The sequence below is a fragment of the Gambusia affinis genome, linkage group LG19, assembly GCF_019740435.1.
Source record: "Gambusia affinis linkage group LG19, SWU_Gaff_1.0, whole genome shotgun sequence".
Taxonomy (NCBI): Eukaryota; Metazoa; Chordata; class Actinopteri; order Cyprinodontiformes; family Poeciliidae; genus Gambusia; species Gambusia affinis.
In genome coordinates, this window is record NC_057886.1 from 14,243,256 (window position 1) to 14,264,707 (window position 21,452).

Here is a 21,452-nt window from a genome sequence, read left to right on the forward strand (position 1 = left end):
AATAAGGTGAAGGTGAAAAGGCAAGAAGATGAAAAATAAATTAAATATAATTTTTTTTTTACCAGTATTTTGCAAAAAAGAAAAAAAAAAAGAGATCCCAATTTACCTTAATCAGAAAAAATTACAGTTTAATGTCAGAAAGTGAGGGGGGGGGGGGATAGTTTAGTTCTTTTTTTAAATAATGTTAATATCTGGTTTAAGCTGTCTATACCTTAAACGTGAATCGTAAACGAGTAGCTGACTTTAAATTTCAACTACTACATTTGAATTTGCATGTAAGTACTCTGTTTATAAGGACACTTGGAGACAAGGAAAAAAATATCCGCGGAGTATCTCAGAGCACACAAGTGAGACACTAATGCGGCGACACATGCAGAAGTCAGAGCTTGCTCTGCTGCCGGCGGGGGGCTGCTGACACCCAGAGAGAAGAGGCGAGAGTCTGGGTAATTGTGCCGCTCATTTTGATGACTTGCTTTTTATGCAAAACAGGAAAAAGACAATGTGCAATTATGTCGAGGAGGGAACAGCTGAATGTGGTTGATGAACAGTCTGGATTCAATCATGCTCTTAGTGCGTTATATGCAATTAAACTGCAATAGAGATAATGGCCTCCATTGCCAACTGAGTAATAATCCCAGTCATAATCACCTCCATTACTTTTATTAGGGTTGGCATTGCCATCATCACTCCTAATATTATTTTTCTTTTCCACAAAAGAAAGTGCTTGACGATGAAACCTTAAGAGCGTAAGGTAAGGCAAACAGAGAGGCTTCATAAAATGAACCTGGAGGGAGAATGTATCTAAGTGAGCCGATATTGAAGTTTATTTTTCAGCTGAGATTTTCTCCATGAATTGGAGCAACTGTTAACTGACTGAATCAATGATGTCTTGGCTGAAAGAAGCATTCGGTGTTTCAACAAACACACACGTCGTCTGTGGGTTCGAGGAAGTAAAGTCTGAAGTTCAGAAGATACCATAGTATTCTGTGGTTGTACCTTAAGCATTTTAATAATGGTGGTACACTAGTTTAAAGAGTTCTTGTAGTTGTTTCTGTTGTTGATCTACTTCTAAAACACTTTTATGTCTTTGAAGAGTTCTTGTGTTGATGCGTGAAACATCTGCTCATACAGAGATTATTCAGAATGTTTTTTATGACGGAAACTGTGTTAATGTAGAAAGTTCATCGCCTCACCAGATGTACAAAGCCAGGCAAAAAGATTTTCTCTAAAATTCATTCAGTCACTCACACACCACAAACTCCCACATTACAACCCCAAACGTCAATGTGTTTTACTTGGATTTTATGTGACAGACTAACAAAAAGAAGTACATGTGGTTTTCAAGCATTTGTTTTACAAATAAAGGTATCTGAAAGGTTTGGTCACCATTTGTTTTACTCTTTTTTTTTTTTTTCTCTTTTGCTCTTACATAAAACCAACAGTTGCCAAAATACATATAATCAGCAAATAAGGTCAGCCTGTATGAAATGAGATGAGGTAAAAATTTAACTGCTTGGTCCAAATGCAAAACACAATATGTGATGGAAAACTAACACCACACATCACATTAAGCCTACCATTGCCACACGGTGGTGACTGATTTATGTTGTGGGGATGATTTTGTTAAGCAGGGGCAGGGAAGCTGCTAAAGAAGGCTACGCTACTCAGATCTTTATTTGAATAAGTTTTTGTTTATATTTCCTCTCTTAGCCTGGATGTAAATATTCAAAAACAAAAAAAAATATCAATGTCATCCTTCTCTGACTTTCTGATGAAACTAACATTGGGAGTATGAAACCCTCAATGTACTTATTTTGGGTGTCTGAGCACATGTTTGTGCAGTTAGGATGTTATAATGCTGAGTGTTGGGTGGGACCGCCCCTTTGTTAAGCTGCAATTGAGGCAATGGCAGAAAGCTTTGCAATCTCTGCAACTTTTTATTGGCCCAAGTTTCCTTGTGCTGCTACGCGCAGCCTGGGGCGACATTCTTGCTGACATGAATTGAATACCGCAAGATTCCTTGGCTGAACTATTGACCCTGCATCCTTATCCAGACAATTGAACCACAGCACTCTGTTCTTTTTTCTATTTTTGGTGCAAAACTATAGTTGAAGTACTGCAAATTTTAGCAGAAGCCTTATACAAATCCCCAGAATAGGAAATGTCAGGACAACAATACACCAGCCAAACCTGTGTCTCCAGAACTGCCAAGATACAAGTATCACCTTTTACTGACGATGTGATGAAGTGATGGAATAACTACATGAGCGTGTATATGCTCGTGTTATGTAAGGTACCTTCATGGGAATGGGGAAACCAGATCTGTGAGGTGCTGGAGTGGGGTCCGCCTCGGAAGGATGGCGAAGAGGGGGAGGAGGGCGCCCTGGAGGGGTGAGGCGGGTGAGAAGGCGGGGAACCCAAACTACTGGCCAGGAAGGTCCCCATGAAAGAGGCTGACGAATTGCCCATCAATCCACTGCCTGCATCATGGATGGGACAAAAGGGGAAAAAAGAAAGTGAAGATTAGATTTAGAAGAGTGGACTATTGCCATGATTTTGACCAACCTATCTAGGAAGTACCTTAACCCTATCTAGTTGTATACTCACTGTTTAGCTTGAATTGTTAAGCCTTGGAGAGGATGAGAGCTTGTGTGTTCATATATTTGTGTGTGTGTGAGAGAGAGAAAGAGTGTGAGACTCTCCTCCCCTTCGCTGTCAGCGGAGTCCTCTCCCCTCACAGCACCTCTCCCCATGGGCAGACAGAGGTCTCATCTCACAGCTGAGTACACACTTTCTCAGGCTCTCTCCCTCTCGCTCTCACACACTTTTGCTCCTGCTCCCCAGCGTCCCTTTCTCAATTTCTCTCCCTCTCTCCATTATCTTGCTCTCTCCATCTCTCACTTTCATGCCCTCAATCTATTTTATTGCTTTGCTCCATTTCACCTCCGCTCTCTCTTTTCTGTCTTTCACTCTTGCATTTCTCAGCATGACTATAACAGTTCTATCTTTCACTCTTTTTCAGTTCCATTTTTGGTTTTCCGTCTTCCTTCCTCTTTGTTTTTTGTCACAACAGCCATTTCCGTTATTCTCTGATGAGCAGAAATACACTATGTCCGTGCCTTTTCAAATTCCTATTGTCTCTTCTTTCCCTTCCTCTCTCACGATTTCTTTCTGACTCATAACGTTGCTTTGCTTTGTTCTTCCCAATAATAATGGCACCAGCAGAGCAATCTGTCCCTGGCTGGCTGAACCTTGTGTTTAACAAGACTATGATGAGTAATTGACCATTTGTAGCAACGCCCATGTGACTGGGGGCTGATTGTCTATTATGCATTGCTGGGCAAGCTGGTGAAAACACACTGATTAACCACTGCTTAAATTGCATTCCCATTACGCGCCCGCCAGTGCACTTGAGTGAGGGGCCCGGGAGCCCAGTTCTTTACACATTCATTTCCCCCAAGTGACACAACCATGAGGTCTCATGCATATGTATGAAGTTGCCCATATGAGACCTCACTTGCACACCCATGCACACATGTGTGTATCATACATGCAAAGCTATAAAAATATAGACATAGGGTTAAGAAACACCATGAAAGTTAATCATCTTTGTCCAAGGACGGTTGATCTTGCAAAATGTGTAACGTGACATGCATAATTTTCTTCCACCTTTAATCAATCCAAACGTGAGTGAGTCCCTTCCACTGACTGCGAGAACAAAATGTCTGGAAGTTTTAATCTGGTAAGCAGGGAATGAGTTCCTCCTCAAGGCAGACAGAAGGCCTGAACTCACCAGTTTGCTCAACAGCAAACAGGCGTGTGGCTAAAAGGTCAAAACAAAAGGGTTAACAGAGGAGGTCACACACATCTATTGTAGGTCAGGATATACATTTTGAAAAATCTGAGCCACATTTTCTACCATACCATAAGACAGGAGGAAGTGCTCCGGGACCTCCAAATTTTCCTAACTTACAGTTAAAAATAAAAAATAGACTTCCATAAAATTAGCCTTTCATGTCATCTCACAAATTTAGTTAATAGATGCATAGGGAAACGTCGTGCAAAGGTGTCATCTCCTTTTAGGTTTTTTTTTCTTTTTTTTTGTAAAAGACCCATAAAAGTGGATAATATTGAACTGCAGAAAACTGGTTTTCAAAGGTTTTACAAACTTTATATTGAGCCTCCTTCACTCTGATGCCACTAAATAAAATTCACATGAATTTAATTTAAATTAAATACTGTAAAAATATAATTGTTTTGTATAATACATTATTACATTAATAGCTTTATGAAGTAAAGAAGACACAGCAACTCCAAAACAAAACAACAAAATGGCTATTCATCTGCTTTAAAATGCTAAGAAGGAGTGATAGAATGATTGAGTCTATGGCAAGACTTAAAAATATATATTCACAAATGCTCTCCATTCAATCTGGCCATGTTTGAGCTGTTGAAAATGGGCAAAAGTTCTTGCATACAGATGTGGAAAGATAGGAGAGGTGTAGCCCAAAAGAGCAAAACCCCAAAAAGCGTATTGCAGTTTTTGGTTTCATAATGAGAGATGAAACAATACAAAGTGTGTAAATAGGGTTGCAAGCATATGATGCTGTTTTTGTGAAGATAAATAAACTCAGATGTAAAAATAACCCAATTGAGCTGCTAACAGGTCCACAATTGCAATAACCCGAAAGAACACCATCATTTCTTTAACTATTTAGAGAATGTAACTTATAGAAGCAGAGAAGAGGATTCTTCAGTTGTAGGAGCATTGTGTGTGTTGATGCAACATATTATAAACTACCACAAAAGCCATTGTTGTTCTGCTCTCTGGTGCCACCTCATATCACCCTGTCTCCATGGAGGGCTCCTGGCACAGCTCTCCAAACTACAGGGCAAAGCGGGTCGGGCGGGTGGGATTATGGCCAGCGTGCTCACCAGGCACGCATCCAGCTTCCGTCATCCAGGCACCTAGGGCTCCTATGTGCCGCCGCATTTCACACAGCACACACTCGTCCCCTTTGCCTGTTGCCCCCAGGAACCCCAGCTTTCCTCATCGCCTCCAGCTCACATAGATCAGCTAATCCTCCTGCATTATTAACAGCTTTACATCAGAGAGAGAAAGACAGAGAGGGGGAGAGAGAAAGAGAGAGCGAGAGAGAGACTATGAAGGTGACAGAATGAACGAAGCCTCTTGTAACCATCTGAGAGGAGAGTTGGTGGTGTTAGAGAGACGAGTAAAGAAGAAAGAGGAGATGAGAAAAGAGGATGCCAAGGAAGTAGATTTTAAATGACTAAACTAGATTTAAGGCCGATTTAAAATTATATTGAGGCAGAGGGCCAGGGGGGTTTAGGAGGGATACCTAAGGCCTTCCCCACAACTATTACATCAGACCTTCACATCTATTCCAGAGAGGATAACAATAAGTTTTCCAATATCAGCCGCAGAAGAAAATATGGCTTCATAACATACCGACCTTTACATCAGGTTACTGGCTTGCTGACTCAGCAGTAATGAACATATCTAATAGTTTGTCATTTCATTTTGTTTTATTAAAAGAAGCAATAGTGCAATATCATACCGTATTTTACCCGCTACACCCTGATAAACTGGAAATGAAAGTGAAACAGCAAATTTCTGGGGGACTTTCATATAGGATACTATTATAGAGTTAGGGTAAGGGGGAAACAAATGAATTGAGGAATAATAGCGTTCTTCTTTTAAGCCTAAAACTTAATAAGAGCAATGCCTGCTCTTATTAATGTCTTGTATAAAGGTTGAAATGTGAAAGCAGAAAAAAAAATAAATGAAAAGAGGGTCTAACAGATTCCACAGCAGCTCTTGAACTGGAGGTGTTAACTAGTTTTCAACGTAGGTATGCAAGATGACGGCGGAACAAAACTTAACAACTGTGCATGTGAGGTAACGTGGGCCAAGGCAAAGGCCCACGAGGATGCAAAGGAGCAAGTAGCAGGCTGGGAGGCGGAGCAAAAGAATGAAGGCCCAGTTGTCATGGGAACAAAAGAGAAACAGCGCTCAAGGCAAGTAGGCTTTACAACAAGCGATGGACTGATGCACTCAGTCAGCCTGCTGCTCAGCAACAACAGCCTCCACAGCCTACCATGAAGCCCCAGATCTTGTATTCACACACACACACACACACACCTCACCAAGAAATTTTATCTGGTTTTAATTGTTTGGATCCTGGGAGGGAGGCCCCACCTCTTTGTACTTTTTGGGTAACTAATCTGGTCTGTTAGCAACCCTGCTGATTAATATTACTCAAGGTTGTGCTGTTGCTTGGTGTCCAAACAAGGCATTGCACAATAATAGGATGTTAACAGATTTACGTGGTTCAAGAAGTAATCTGGGAAATAAAAACGGTGGAGACGACAATGAGCACCCACCCATGGCATGTTGTCCTTTTGAATGCTGGACTCACACCAACATTTTCTCCTTAGGAAATGCACACTCATTCACACACTGTCCATGATTATTTCCCAGTGCATCACATTTCCTTCTCTGCTTTTGATAAATGAACCCAGGAAGTCTTTGGTTCTCAGTCTTGTTTTCAGACAGCTGCCTAAAGGGACGGATAGACGTATCGTCTAGACAAGGACACTCGACAGACAATGAGAGGTGAGAGTGACAGTGACGAGAGAAGGGAGACAAAGAGAAAATTGCAGGTGTGACTGCATAAACCTGCTCGCCACTGCTCAGTGATCCGGGAGCGCCGCAGAAAATGGGCCAAAAGAAGCAGACCACGTATCTTTGGAAACAGTCAAGACACACAAAAAGGCGAAGTGTGTGAAGAAGACAGTCACTGTGGTGTAAAATTTTTGTTCTTTATAATTACAGCAAACATTCTCTACCTGTGTTATTATGGAGTGACTCTCACACGTGTATGCAGTTAGCCCTGTTAAGCAATAGAAGCATGCACGACTTCAGAGCTCAGAATGAAAAGAAAAATAGAAGGAAAAAAAACAGTGTGCAGTGTGCTTTCATTCAATTTCATTACTCACTGTTCATTGGCAGGAGTTGATTAGCATCCCACATTTTGGTTTGACAATGTTTGCCCATTCTACTTTGCAAGCCTTCTCAAAATCTTTTGAATTGTGAGGACATCTACTATTCACAATCTGCCTCAGATATGCACACTGATTTGCTGCTGAATTTAGTTCTGAACAAAGCCATTTCAAATCTTTGATTTGTCCCATCTGCACATGTGGATTTTACACATTACAGTACATTAAGATATTGGTGATCTTAATGACCTTTGGCTTCGGTCAAAGGTTGCAAATATATATATATATAAAAAATAATAATAATAATTTTAAAATATATAATAATAATAATAATAATAATAATAATAATAATAATAATAATAATAATAATAATAATAATAATAATAATAATAATAATAATAATAATAATTAAAAACTCTGAAAAATTTGTTGTTTACTTGTTTTCAAGTAAATCAGATTTTTATAGAATTAATGGGAAGTGAGTTCTCCAGAAGAATGAATGCAGAATTTACAGCATCACTTAAAGAGTATACACACTTTTTCAACCAAGTTATTACACCTTTAGTACAATGTAAATTCTATAAATTAGGATAAATGCAACGTTACATGTATTTTTTTTATATAACTTATCATTCTCCCATTTATTTGACATTACACAAACCCTGTATTTCAACAGAAGTGTGCAAACTTTTCAGAGCCACTGTTTATGTAAAAGAAAATAATTACAACGAAATAATCACTGGTGGTTCAGTCAATTGTGGCATGTATTCTTGGGACAATTCCAAAACAAACTCACTCTGAAACCAAGTGAAAGGAATATTGACTTACCAAGTAAAAACATATTGAGCAGGATGCCTGTTGGTACAAAAATTTGACCTCCAATTTCTTTCCTACCAGACTTTCCTAACGAGCAAATTCCAAGTTCTGTCCAGGAATTTAGATGTCCATGAAAAATCAAGACAAACTTTCCACACCAGCGTTCACTCCTAAATACATAACTGGGCTTTTTAAACTTTTAAAAGCTGGACTGGAGTGAGGGACTGTACACACCAGCAGCTACAGCCAGACTGCATATGCTATCCCAAAGGGCCACTGACTAACCCAGCGCCTACTTCCTCACAATAAAACCCAGTAGGAATTTGAAATGGCTACTAAAGTGGGGGGGATTTCCTTCAAACAGTCAAAGCCATATTGAAAGCATTTGTGCAACTGGTAGCCAAATTCCTTCTCAGAAACAATTGTTGCAAATATTTTCTTCTTTTTTTTTTCTTTTTGTTCAAGAGGGGAGTTGATGGTAACATCTATCTAGTGAGAAGCTGGGCTGATCAAGAAGTATACTGAAGCAAGAGCGAGAAATAGAGAGCAATCAGGCAGTCCAGCGCTGGAGCCGTGCCCAGTGCAGGGGTGGGGGAAAGTGCCAGCAGCGCACGCCTCCGACACTCTCCACACTGCGTGCCTGTGGAGTGAGCTTAGTGGATGTGGTCAGCGCGGGGGTGGGAGAAGTGGAAAGCGAGAAGCAGTTGGAAGGATAGGTGGATAGATGCACGGAGGAAGAGAGTGAGAAGGACTCTTTTGACACAGGGCAGCATCCAGTGGGGGACAGAAAGGGGGTAAGAGTGGAGAGTTTAGAGCAGATAAGTGTGAGAGCAACTGTGAGAAAGTTTCAATGTGAAAGAGCATGTGGGAGCTGCCGAGCATATGCGAGCATCTGTGTGCGCGATTGTGAGTCCATATGGCAGCCGTCTTGCTGAAGTTGACAGCCTGTGTTTGCAAAGTGGGGCTGGTGGTCAGCCACTTGTTCACTATCAGAACGATGATAGGGTAAAGACAGCGAAGGCAGACTAGAAATCCTTTTGGAGCAGTACAAACCAAATACAATTTATTTGGAGAGGTCATATGATTTATCTACAAACTTTGAACAAGTGTTTACACGACATGCAAGAGGACATGACTGGGATTAGAGGTTCTTATCCTAAATAAATTAACCCAAATGGCTTACTGTAATTTGGCAGGAATTCTGAAAATAACAGTGAGCGAACTCAGGCCCGAACAGAAACACAAAGAAATGCTTCTTCTGAGACGTATTTAGAGGTAAAATCAAAGCTTTTACCTCTACCTCTGTCATTTTGCAGTGTCATTTTGACACTGCAAAATGACACGTATTTTGCAGTGTCAAAAATATTTTTAACACTTTGACTCCACAAAAGTACAACAAAGAAAGCAGTCATCTTGCATCAATACTGCTCTCACTCTATGTGTACAGATGCTTAAGGTTATTTGCAAAATTATTAATGCTTATTGACCTTTTTCACATTTTGTCACGGTACATCAACAACTTCAATCCTTTGGGCTTTGCGTGACACACCAACACAACCAACTATGTCAATGTTAAGTAAAAGGAAAAGTGATTAATTGAATATCTGAAGAGTTTGACCAGCATCCATACAATCTCGGACTCAATACGTTACAGAACCCTATTCTGCTGCAAGCACAATTTCGCGTATTTTTGTCTTCCAGCATTTAGTGAAACTCTCAATTAGATTTAGATCTAGACTTTGACTTGGCCATTCTAACCTTTGAATTATCTTTGATCCAAACATGGCATCTCAAAATACAGTCCTCAAGGCATGCTGCCTTGAACTTTAAAATGCATCCTTAGTGGAAGAAACCTGAATCAAATATGTAACTAATTTCTAAAGAAGTCTTCTTATGACCTAAATATTGGCTCAGATGTACTGAATTAGAAACATATCTAAATGTGCTTGAGGGACATTTAGTTTGAGACTCCTGATTTGAACATTTTATTGTACTTCTCACTGTACTGCTTTGTTATGCATGCTAAAAGATTAATCTATGCCCCATTTTAAAATTTTTGCAGCACATTTTCTAACAGGATTGCAGTGTATGTATCTCCAAACATCTCTCACTAGCTTCTATGCCTGCTCTAGCTCATTATCAAACCATAATTCAGCTTCCAGCATAAGAGATTGCTGTGTACAGGGTGCATCTAGGCCAACTGTTTAATTTTTAACTGACCGTAATACCTTTTCCAACTTGACTGTGCCATCAAGATGACGTTTCATCAACGATGGCTTTCTTCTTCCACAAAAAGTCTGATTTGGAACTAATAGCTGTCCTCGTCCACTTCAGCACCTAGTAAAGCCTTCAGTTATTTAAACCATTAATGCAAACTAACTTCTCTTTGCTCCCCTCCACAGATATTCTGTTGCTTTTGCTTTCTAGATTATTTTGATTGTAAATTACAAAACTTCCACATATATCCTCCATCCATGCACACCAGAGTCCTTTTGTCGCCAAAGTCACACTTCATATTAGAAACTTTAAGCATAGCTTGTGTTGAACATATTTATAGGAATTTTAGAACAGGCCTCTTCATTTGCTGTGGTCTTTGAGCCAGATCAGAACATAATGTAATAGGATGTTATACTGAACAATGTCTCATGACAACCTATCACCACTTTTGGCTCTCTCTGCTAAAGAAAAGCATTTTCAGACGATGATCCCACCACCATTTGTCACCGTGACTTATAGTTTATTATTGTAGTTTCTGTAATATTAGTTTCTTTCTATTTCCAGAGATTGAACAGTCAGGAAAAAAAACAAAGGCCAGCGTAGATTTTATGCTGGTCTATCAAACAAAAATCCCAAAACATTTTCTGGTCCCTACAAAATGTGAATAAGTTCATGGAGTATGAATAAATTCAGAGGAAATTGTCACTAATCTTTTCAGTGTATACTTGACCTCGGTGTTACAGCAATTATCAATAATAAAGTAATTATTCAGAGAGTTTTATTGCCGCCATCACCAATCTTGATGAGGAGCGGATGGGGAGTGGCCGGTGAGCAAGTGAAAGCAATGTCTGGAAGAGTTCCAGCTGAAGAGATATTTTATTGGTACATTAAATAAAGAGGACATGCAGGACATTTGCAGCTTTACAGAGGAGCAGGCTAGAGAGAGACTTCCATTTAAGAATAAAAAACATTTCTGACTGTAGTGATAGGAGCTGAGTGATGAGGGAGAGCGTGGATTTGAGAAGGGCCAGGTAGAAATAAAGTTTAAGAACTACGGTGAAAATAAATGTAAAGCAGCAGCATCAGATGGCACATTAACTGGGCTTAGTAAAAGGTTTGGGCTCACTTAGGTGTGCTGGCTATGATTCGTGTCGAAGTGCAGATGTTTGCCGAGTCACTGGGACAAATCTGAGAAGAACGGTGAATTCCAGACCGGGGCGCCAAAGGTGGGAGGACAGATTTGAAACAGCACCAGGTCGAGGACAACAATCTGGACAACCAAGATTCCAAACTCATCACTCTCCCGTAACACCCACCAGTGAAATCATCCACGTTCCTGCTTCCCACAAAACAGACATAACAGCACACAGAGTGAAAATAATGTTGCAACACACAGTAGGCAAACTGCCCCTTAAATTTCCAAGATGTATTAGGAAGGGAATTACAGGCTGCTCCAATCTAGTTTATTTTTTCATTGCAATGTGATTTTTCTCTGCAAGTGCCTCAATGTTTCCTTTAGCATTTTACTAAATCAGTAGGGTTATTTGTCTTTTGGTTAAACCTTTTCTTTTAGACTGGGCACAAGAAGAGACATGATTTTATGGAAAGGTTACAGGGGTTTAACAAGTATGCTTGCTATCTGACCCTTTGTTACATGAGATTAATTTAGGGCCACGTGTCGAGTCCCGACTCTGCATTTTCACGGCATTGAATGGTAATTCAATGCAAACGTTTATCCACATGTGCATGATATCGTCCTCATTTAGCTGTCTCTTACTCACACACCATCTCTCGTTTTTCAACCCTTCTCTTTTACACACACTTAAACTTATGAGCAAACACAGACGCGCGCGCACAGCAAAGCGCCCAAACACAAAAAAGAGCCGCCCACAGCTGCGTCAGGCCATCGCTCTAACAATCCAATCTGTTTTCTTTCCCATGATGTTTCCCATTGGCACAGGGAGGAGAAAATCAGATTTACTCCCCCACAGGGCCCATGCAGTTGCACTGATATGGAAAATGATTTCAGTGCTGCTTGAGCCCATAAACATTATTTTGGTCTCTCCCCCCTCCCCGTTAATGACACATTTCTTCCCAGCATTGTGGAGCTCACAGAGGAAGGGGTGAGTGTAAGAGAGGGAGAGGGAGGAGGAAGGGGAGATGAATCCTCCAGGGCCTCACATACAACAGGGGAGTCCTTCACCTCTCAGACTGCATCCTGGCTGTTCTCACTCCCACCTCTTTCACACACATGAACACGCCGGCAAGAACACAAACTGCTAATCAACCACTTCGGAGTTTTTAAGAGCCGGCTGTTGGGAAACAAACTGAATCAAAGAGATATTTCTCACCTCTCTGTATGCAGAACCTTTTTCATGTTATCATGTTGCAACCACAAAGTGTGCGTGCATATGTATTCAGCACCCATGAGTCGATACACTTTTTGCTGAAATTACAGCAGCAAGTCTTTTAGGTTTTGTCGCTAGCAGCTTTGTCGATACTGACGCCTAACGTTTTGCTGCTTTGTTTCAAAATAGCTCAAGGTAAATCACTTTGGATCATGGTGATATCAGTTTTATGTCTTGCTAGAGTTTGTCCATTGATCTAGGTTAGGATTTTGACGGGGCCATTCTAAAACATAACAACTTTTTGATCTAAACTTTTCCATTGTAGCTATGTATGTTTGGTTTGGAATTTATGCAAATCTGCACCCCAGTCTCCAGTATTTTGTAGCCTACAACAGGGTTTCCTAAAACTCTGCTTGAAAAAAAAAAGGAAAAATGTTCCCACAGCATGATGCTGCCACCACCATGTCACGTTTGTAATGGAGAGTTAAAGAGCTATAGATGTTTAACTTTGATCTCATGTACTCAAAGCATATTCTCCCAACAGAATATGGAAGAATAGAAGATTGTCACTACTAGACTGCTATAAGTGACAAACATTAAAACGGATCTTTTATGGTTGATATTTAACCATTGGCTTATGACAAACTCCAGGTGTATTTGGTCAAGTTGCAACTCCATACAGGTGATTCGGTTGCTTCTGAAAGTAACTGGCTGCACTGGATAAACTTGATTATTAAGGTTTCAAAATGACAGGGCTATCTATTATGCAAAATACTTTTTTTCTGATGTTTACTTATTTGACGAATACTTATTTTTCATTTCACAATTAAGAGCTACTTTGGGTTGGTCTATAAAATAATAATTCAATAAAATACATGCAACTACAGCGATGAAATATATTAGCTATATCATCATCGCCTTATCATTCTGTGCCATATTAATATAGCAAATGACTGTTTAGAAGAAAAGTAATTATTGACCAACTTACTCCAAATGTCAGAAATTCAAATTTTGCAATGATCTATTATTCAGCCAGTAGGATCGACTGTTCCTGCAGTAAATTCTGATGCTCGACACAAAAGACGTAGGTTAATCAATAACATCTCGCATTGATTGATTTTCTAATACAATGAATTCAATGATGAAATGTGAAATTGTTCAAAGGATGGAAATAACTTTGTGAGGGCCTGTATGTGGATGTCAGCTTAAATCTAAACACATTTGGCTTAAAGCAGCCCGACTACAATCCTGTCATCCCGCCTTCATATATTTCTTCATTGAAAGCCTCAGTCTAGCTGCGCCGGTTCTCCTCTTTAGCAAAAAATATAAAATTTTTCTGCTGGAGGCATATTGTCAGAGATGGGAACATGATCCAGCCTCAAGCTTTAAAAGCAAGTCATTGTTCTGAGTATGATGAGGTAAAATGGCCCAATAACAGCGCTCTAAACCTCTCATTTGGCGTCTAATAAAACCCATCTGCAGGGCTAAAAACGAAAAGGCAAACAGAAAATACCCACGGTGTACATGACTAAAAGGTTATATTTTGATGATTTCCTCATCGCTATAATTGCAAACTCTAAAACTAGATTCTCACAATCAGCTAGTTTCGTTGGAATCAAACAATGGATCTGGTTTATTTTACAGACAATGACTGATCTGTCTGAAACTGCAGGGTTCATATTTAAGGCTCCGACCATAGATGGGTGACTAACAGTAGGTTGCGTGCCAGCGAGGTCACGGACAGATTTGCCTGGTGAACGGAAAAAAAAAAGGCAGATTAAAACAAGTACTCAGCATTATACTCTCTAATTAGTCCCCTGTTAACTTTTGAACTTAATTGCTTAATTGAGATGTGGTTAGACTGGGCAGGTTTCCCCTCCCTGAGGGCGACCATACGGCTCCAGTTTTTCAGCCCTGCACTGCCTGGCACAGTAGGTGGCTGTTTCTCTCTCTCGTTCTGCTTCTTTGTCTTCTGAAGCATCCCACCACTCTAGCAACGAGGCACGGCGATGCGGCGCAGGAGGCAGTAAAACTGTGTTTTGTGAGTGTGTTTTGGCTGTGATTGTACCACATATGCTGGTGCCACATCAAAGCAGAGTTTTGACTACCCGGTCCTGGGTGGTCTAAACCGCTTTTCTTTAGACCAGCACCAGCAAGGTAGGTAAGCTTTGGGGGGGAAAAAAATAAAATGGTGTTTGGATGTGGGTGGATGTTGCCTCACCACAGGCGAGTGCTTTCTGCAAAACTCAGAAGTCAGTTTGCTTTGGAGGAGGCATAAACTGCATGCAGAGGAAGAATAAAAGTGTGCCGCAATACATACACAAATAAACACACACATACACGCACGCAACCTCACAGCCGTCACATTAGTTGAGTCTTTGCATCCACTCGGGTTGATGTATAATGATACACAGAACAGCACATAAATCTGCAAGCAGTTCAAGTCATTGGAGCAGATTTTGCCTGCTGTCTTTTCCTTTTTCACTTTTATCCTCATGTCTCCTTCTGCTCCTTTGAGCCCCATCACTCATTCCGCTTCTCAGTTTTCCCTTTCCGTCCTCACACCCTCTCCATCACTCTGCCTCTTTCTCCTGATGCTCAGCTCCATATTTCTGTCCTCCCTCGTCACCTCGCTCTCTTCTCTTTCTTGGTGTTGTTCAAATACTTCAAAATGAAAACACTTCATATTTTGGGGGCCTTTTTTAAAAAAAAAAAAAAAATTCACACTCCCTTCCTTTCGCTTGTCCCACTTGCGTGCTGTTTCCTTACTCTTGCTTGTCTGGGAGTGCAATGAATGTCTTATTTTATGGATAGTCATAAGTTCATCCTCCCTCTATTAGATAAATCAACATTGGAGCACTCAACAAGCAAACCATGACTTGTCAGAATGTCATGTTCCCCGTTTGTCCTCCCATCCTCTACCTTACTCTGTAATCTGCAGCTCGGCGCCTCCTTTAGGTCATGAGGAGCAGTGCTGGACATCAAGGCCTTGCCTCACTGCTGTCCTCTGAGTTGTCTTGGAGCGGCTTGTAATATGATAAACTCCTGGAGTTGCGTGCTCGAGAAACAGAAGGCAGCTCCCTGCTCTGGCTTCTCTCTGTCTGATGTAGCCTGTCAGAGCCACAGAGGCAGAACAGTGCAGATAACAAGTCGGGAGCCGCCACGCCAGCAAGTCCAAGGTCTTTCTGCGGCCATGAGTGTAATTTGCTGTGAGGTTCACAAGGGGAACAAAGGAGAAATGTTTAATTCTTGTAGCTCTGGCCAAAACGAATGCAAGGCGTTTTTGCTCTGATAACCTGTACAGACGAAGCACCTGGGAAGCCAAGGCCAAGCATTACACAGTATTACCTTGTAAAGAACACACAGTACAGTGCCTGTTCCAACCAAAAACTTCAGTGTTTTTGATAGAGGACTTAACAAATCAGTATAAAGTAGTGTCTAATTATGAACTGGAGAAAACATAATGATGGTTTGAAATTAGTTTCAGAGGATAATCTGAGGAATCTGGTCAGCATTTGTATTCAAGTCCCTTTGCTCGGACGTCATTAAATAAAATTCAGCTCATCAATTATCTAAACAGTAAAGACAGTACATGTGTGTAAGTAAATCTGAATGTCTACACAGCTGTGAAGGCCTTAAGAGTTTGTTAAAAAAAAAAAAAAGATCAGAGAACAAACAGCGTCACAAAGATCAGGGAGCACAGAAGACGGGTCAGGGATGCAGCTTAAAGCAGGTCAAGGTTATCAAAGAATATCCCAAACGTCGACCCAATGATTGCACAAGCAGCCAAGAAATCAATCGGATCTCTGGGAGAGCTGCAGAGATCCACAGCTCAGGTGGGAGAGTATATTGACCAGACAATTTTTGGTCATGTACTCTGCAAAATGTGGCCTTTATGGAAGAATGGCGATTAAAAAAAAGACATCAATAAAAGAAAAACTATAAGCTGTCTGATTTGTCTGATTTGTAGTTTTCCACCCGCTCTGTAATTGACAAGCCAGGCATGTGGAAGAAGGTAGTGCAGTCAGATGAGACCGCAGGTAAAACTTTGAACTATGTGAAAAATACTGTGTACAGAAAACCACTGATCGTCAGCCAAAATACACCAAATACACCATCCCCACAGTTAAGATATAGTGGTGGCAAAATCATGTTGTGGGGAGACTTTAATTAAGAAGAAAACAGGTGGTTATGCAATGTTGATGGGTTGAATACAAGGTAATATTAAAGTAAAGATTTCAGAGGCTGTAAAAAACCTGAGAGTGATGTGGAGGTTTCACTTTCCACCAGGACAACCCTAAACATACAGCAAGAGGTGCAGTTACCTTGTTTAGATCGAAGGTCATTTTATTAAGTATCTGTTCACTGGGACTTAACACAAATGCAAGATGTTTTTGCAGATTTTGTTTGTAAAAACATGGAAAACGATCATTTTCCTTCCACTTCACAAATATGCACAATTTGTATTGGTCCACTGCGCAAAAATTCAACATTAAATACACTAAGGTTTCTGGTTTAAAATGAAAAACTTGAAAGAATATATGCTTTTACAAAGATCTACATAAATATGTTTGCCTCTCCTTGGCATCTTATGACGCAAATCCTCAAAATCAAACTGACTCTACTTCTGGACTCAAAACAAATAGCTGCTTTCCTTCCACCTGTGGTAACTCATCTTCTCAAATGTATACAAGTCCAGCTCAATTGTACATTAAAAAGATTTATGAATCACTCCTGACAAACCAGGATTTAAAGTTGAGGAATGCCTTCCGACCACTGACGCTGGTTCTCCATGGAATGCTTCCCCGACATCTGTAGCCATATATTCAGGCAGGGATGAGCAAAATTGGAAACATTTCCTGCAATCTATAGCAATGACAGCTGGTCATCTTTATGAAAAGTAAAACATTTTTAAGAAACAAAGAAGCAGTGGTTGTCTCTCTCCTTCTAGCAGCTAGAAGGAAAGAGAAAGAGCATTTCATCACCAGCTACTCATTAAATCTTGTTTGCATGATAAGGCCGCTCTATTAATACACTTTATTAACTTTCTCTACGATTGCATTACGCCACCAGAATGCCTCCTCTTCACTCATTTTAAACTTAGTATAAATTGAAGGGCTTAAACCACAACCTTAAAAAAACGATTATGGTGAGAAGTTACTAAAACCTGGCTCTGTTTTGAAGGCATGGAACTCTGCTGCAGGCGGGGAATGCATCCTGGTGAGTATGCAGGTATAAAACAGCAAGCGGAAGAATGAAGCAGCATTTTAATTTAATGCTTCTAATTTTCTGTTTTTGTCAGAAGACATATGAACAGAATCAGCAATTTACCGGTGAACAAAAACAAACCTCACTGTGCTTCAAAGGTGGCTGCAATTACAAAGATAGGATTAATGTTCTTTTTATTTCAGATTTAACAGAGAAATTTTGTAAATGAGAGCAGCTAGGTTGATAATTAAGAAGTAATTAAGAGGTAAAAAATGGTTGAAGACTAACATTTTGCATAAAAAAATCTGCGTCTAAAAACTGTATTTATAAGGAAAATATCTAAAACAACAATAAAATATTTCAAAATTAAACGCAAACTGATATATAAAAATAATTTTTAAATTAGGACTGAAGGAAATAATGAAAATGTTAATCGTAATTAACTTGCATTTTCCATACTTTTTTTCCTAACATTACAATGGACCCATCATTTTCTAGGATTTTTACCATTTCAACCTGAAGACTAAACTTGTACATCTGTTGCATGTGTTACGGCCAATTAGTCCACTGCACTCGCAATATTAACTTCTAGAACCCGACGGACCCACCGGTGGGTCCGTCGGGTTCTAGAGGTTAAAAAGATCAATATTGCAACGACAATAGCACAGATTTTGCAGTTTCAAATTATTAAAATATAATTGTTGTGAGAGAAGAAGAAAATCCGACACAAGTAAGTTTGGCAAATCCGACATTATAATCTAAGGAATGACATCAATTTCTGAATTGACCCGTGACCAGAGAATTTTTCTTTTCTTTTTTTAACTTGATTTTACAATTAATGAACAAGAACTACTTGATATGGGGAAAGCAAAGTTACTTCACGATGTTTACAGGGTGACCTTTTTAACCTTTGTGAAGTAAAAGTTAGAACTAGTCCTCGATAAGTGTGAACTTATGTGTGTTTGCCTCCTCCTCTAGCTAGCCATTTGGAAATGGAAAAGACGGAGCACTTGCAGGGTTACATGAGGATTGCACCATTTGATCGAATTTAACAGATGTGCTGCAGCTGCTCATTTGATCTGTTTTTGCATATCCTCAAAAAAGAGCACAAGCACAAAGACTCAAAAATACCACACACATGCACACATAGTAAAATTAAAACTATGTATTTTCCTAATGGCAATGCTCAATAGCACCACAGAGGATCTGAAATAATAACTCAAAATCCCATAGTAGCTATTTAACTATCTTTAAGCTGTTTACTTATTCTTTCACATGGATGTGAGCTTTAACTTTGCACCAAGTGGTAGCACTATGCTTTATGTCGGGCAGAGAGAGTATACCAATATCATATGTTGAACAATTCAGAGACTCTGTGAAATGAAACAGCAATTTAAAGGAAAAGAGCGACATAAACCTCAGTTAGGAGACTGCATATTCACGGGAGAGCAACAGCTTTCAACAGGTTATCACATGCCAGAGAGCCAAGCTCAGTCTTAGAGCTGGCAGAGACCATAATGGAGAGAAAAGAGACGGAGGCAAAGGAGGACGGGGACAGGCGGGGGAAGGAGACTAAAGAAGAGTTATTAAGGTGATGTGAGGCAATGAGGGGAAGAAGCTCCACTGAAATGTTTTGACACAGAAAAAAGCAAATGTGACACAGGTACTTATACACATGTTTAAAAGCGGGCCAGTGACATCTCTCTCTCCATGTGTGTGTCTTGTGTCTCTTTGGGCTTGCTTTGACATACACACACACACACACACACACACACAAGTGGTAATTGATGCTCCAACCTAAGCTGTTCATCCATTATGGCTTTGATGGAATAACTTTCCTTCAGGCCGTAAGGTTGGCCTTACATATTTTTTACTTGATTGCACCGCTTTGTCATGGATCTACAGCCATCTTTAATGCGTTGTCCTTGGACACACTGCATTAGCAGCAGTGGCTTTAACTCGTGCCGCCAATGCATTCCCTATCAGCCGCGGTGTGCTAGAATCGCTTTGTGTGTAGTTTTGCAACTCTTACTGTATTTGCTCTGGCACAGTGTTCTATTGTGGCGCTCGGCTCAGATAAGAGAGAAGTTATGTCAACAGTGGACGCTGTGAAGGAGCCGCCTGGTCATGTTGACATTCTCCGACACTGCTTATTTACTCTGACCACAGAGTTCGGCCGTCATTGAGGCCTTATTCACTGATGGCCAGCGGACTCTGAGAGTGGAGCCTCCTGCTGGATCATACTGGTACTGGTTTTGTTATTGTCGGGTGAGAAAAGAAAAAAAAGTGGCATTCAAAAAATTCTGAGTTTCAAGATTTTTCTCACACCACACACACACACACACACACACACACACACACACAGAACCTCATTGAGTCAGACAGCATGAGTCTGCATATTGACTTGTGCTGAGCAGTGCTATCAGTACAGTAAAGAGCCAGTGGAGCAATCTACTTATAATTAGGGTAGGAAGAGGGGGGCTAAATTGACTTCTTTGAGAAAGATCTTGATTTTTATCAGCCAATCCCATAATCATGGCATCCAGGTCTTTCATTAAGCCTCTTTATGTTTTTTATGCGCCTTGCAAAAGTATTCCTATCACATTTTATTACATTTTATCATGTTAAAACTAACAACAGTGAATATTACTGGGATTGTAAATGATAGAGAAACACAAAATACTGCAAAATTGTGAATCTACCTCCTCATTTTTTTTTTTACCCCAAAGTAAATTGCAACCAGAAGCCTTCAGATTTTATTTAGAGATAACTGAGTAGATTGGGCTAAAAGCAAAAGCACAATGATAAATCAGCTTAAAGTACATAATCTGTATTTAGCTCAAGATGATAATATTTTAACGACCTATTTTGCAGCCCTACAACACGTTTTTCAAAATGTATTTAAAAATACTGCTATTTTTTTCCTGTTGATAATCATGCACTATTTTGTGATCTATCTCATTAAGAAAATAAAATACACTAAAATTTATAGTTGCAGCACAACAAAATTTCTGAAGGTTTTTAGAATATTGGTAGTTGTTAAAGAAACTGTATTTTAATTTTTTCTTAGTTTTTCCTCCAATCCATTCCTCTTCTCCTCACACATCTTTCCTCCCCTACTTTCACATAGGAGTGAAACTTCCACTGCTCCAGCGTTACCCTCAGCAAACCAGAAAAAGGCAGATTTATAGCTTCCACCTGAGTGTGGAAGAAGCGACATGAAATTTAAACACTTACCCACTACTATTTCAAATGCATACAAACACGCACAAAGAGAGAGACACTTCAGATTAAATCTGACCTCAGTATGAACTCAGTATCAAACTGTGATGACTGTTTACCAGGTATTTGAACCAAACCTGGTTAAAAGGTTTTGTTCTGACCAGAAATAACTGCATAATGTAACAATGCTGAAATATTATAGTTACAAGGGGTTTCAAATATTTAGAAGTATTGGATAAATGCCACACAATGACACACATTCTTACCTCAAACAAAATGATGTGTGAATATTAACTAAAACGTAGCCACAAAAACAAGTATTTTATTTGCCCTGGCTGAAAAAAATTGCACATTAAAGCTTTTATTTCTTCCTTTCTGTTAGGAATCATCTCAACATTTGGTATAAGAGCAAAAATTTAGGAATAAAAAAAATGAAGGATAAGTTAGGGAAAAGAAATGAAAAGTGACAAATGGGAGATTTCCTACACAAGCCCATAAATCAAGAGGAACATGCAGGGAAGTCTGAGGCCTCACTTACAAAGCCAAACTCCTTTTTTTCCTAACAGCCAAAGCTAACCACCTTCCTCCTATTACATGCACACAAACACCAACATGAAC

General features: G+C 39.9%; 1 protein-coding gene across 6 annotated transcripts in view; it reads right to left on the reverse strand.

The window, feature by feature from the left end:
- Positions 1 to 21,452, reverse strand: part of LOC122821699 (BAH and coiled-coil domain-containing protein 1) — a 73,749-nt gene that overhangs the window by 33,210 nt on the left and 19,087 nt on the right. For 5 of the 6 annotated variants that reach the window (XM_044099831.1, XM_044099833.1, XM_044099832.1 and 2 more), the window contains exon 3: positions 2,298 to 2,480. In XM_044099831.1, coding sequence (XP_043955766.1) covers positions 2,298 to 2,480 — 183 coding nt within the window. Of the gene's footprint in view, positions 1 to 2,297; positions 2,481 to 7,851; positions 8,025 to 21,452 lie in introns of those variants that run through there. The other variant, XM_044099835.1, reaches the window with a different exon arrangement.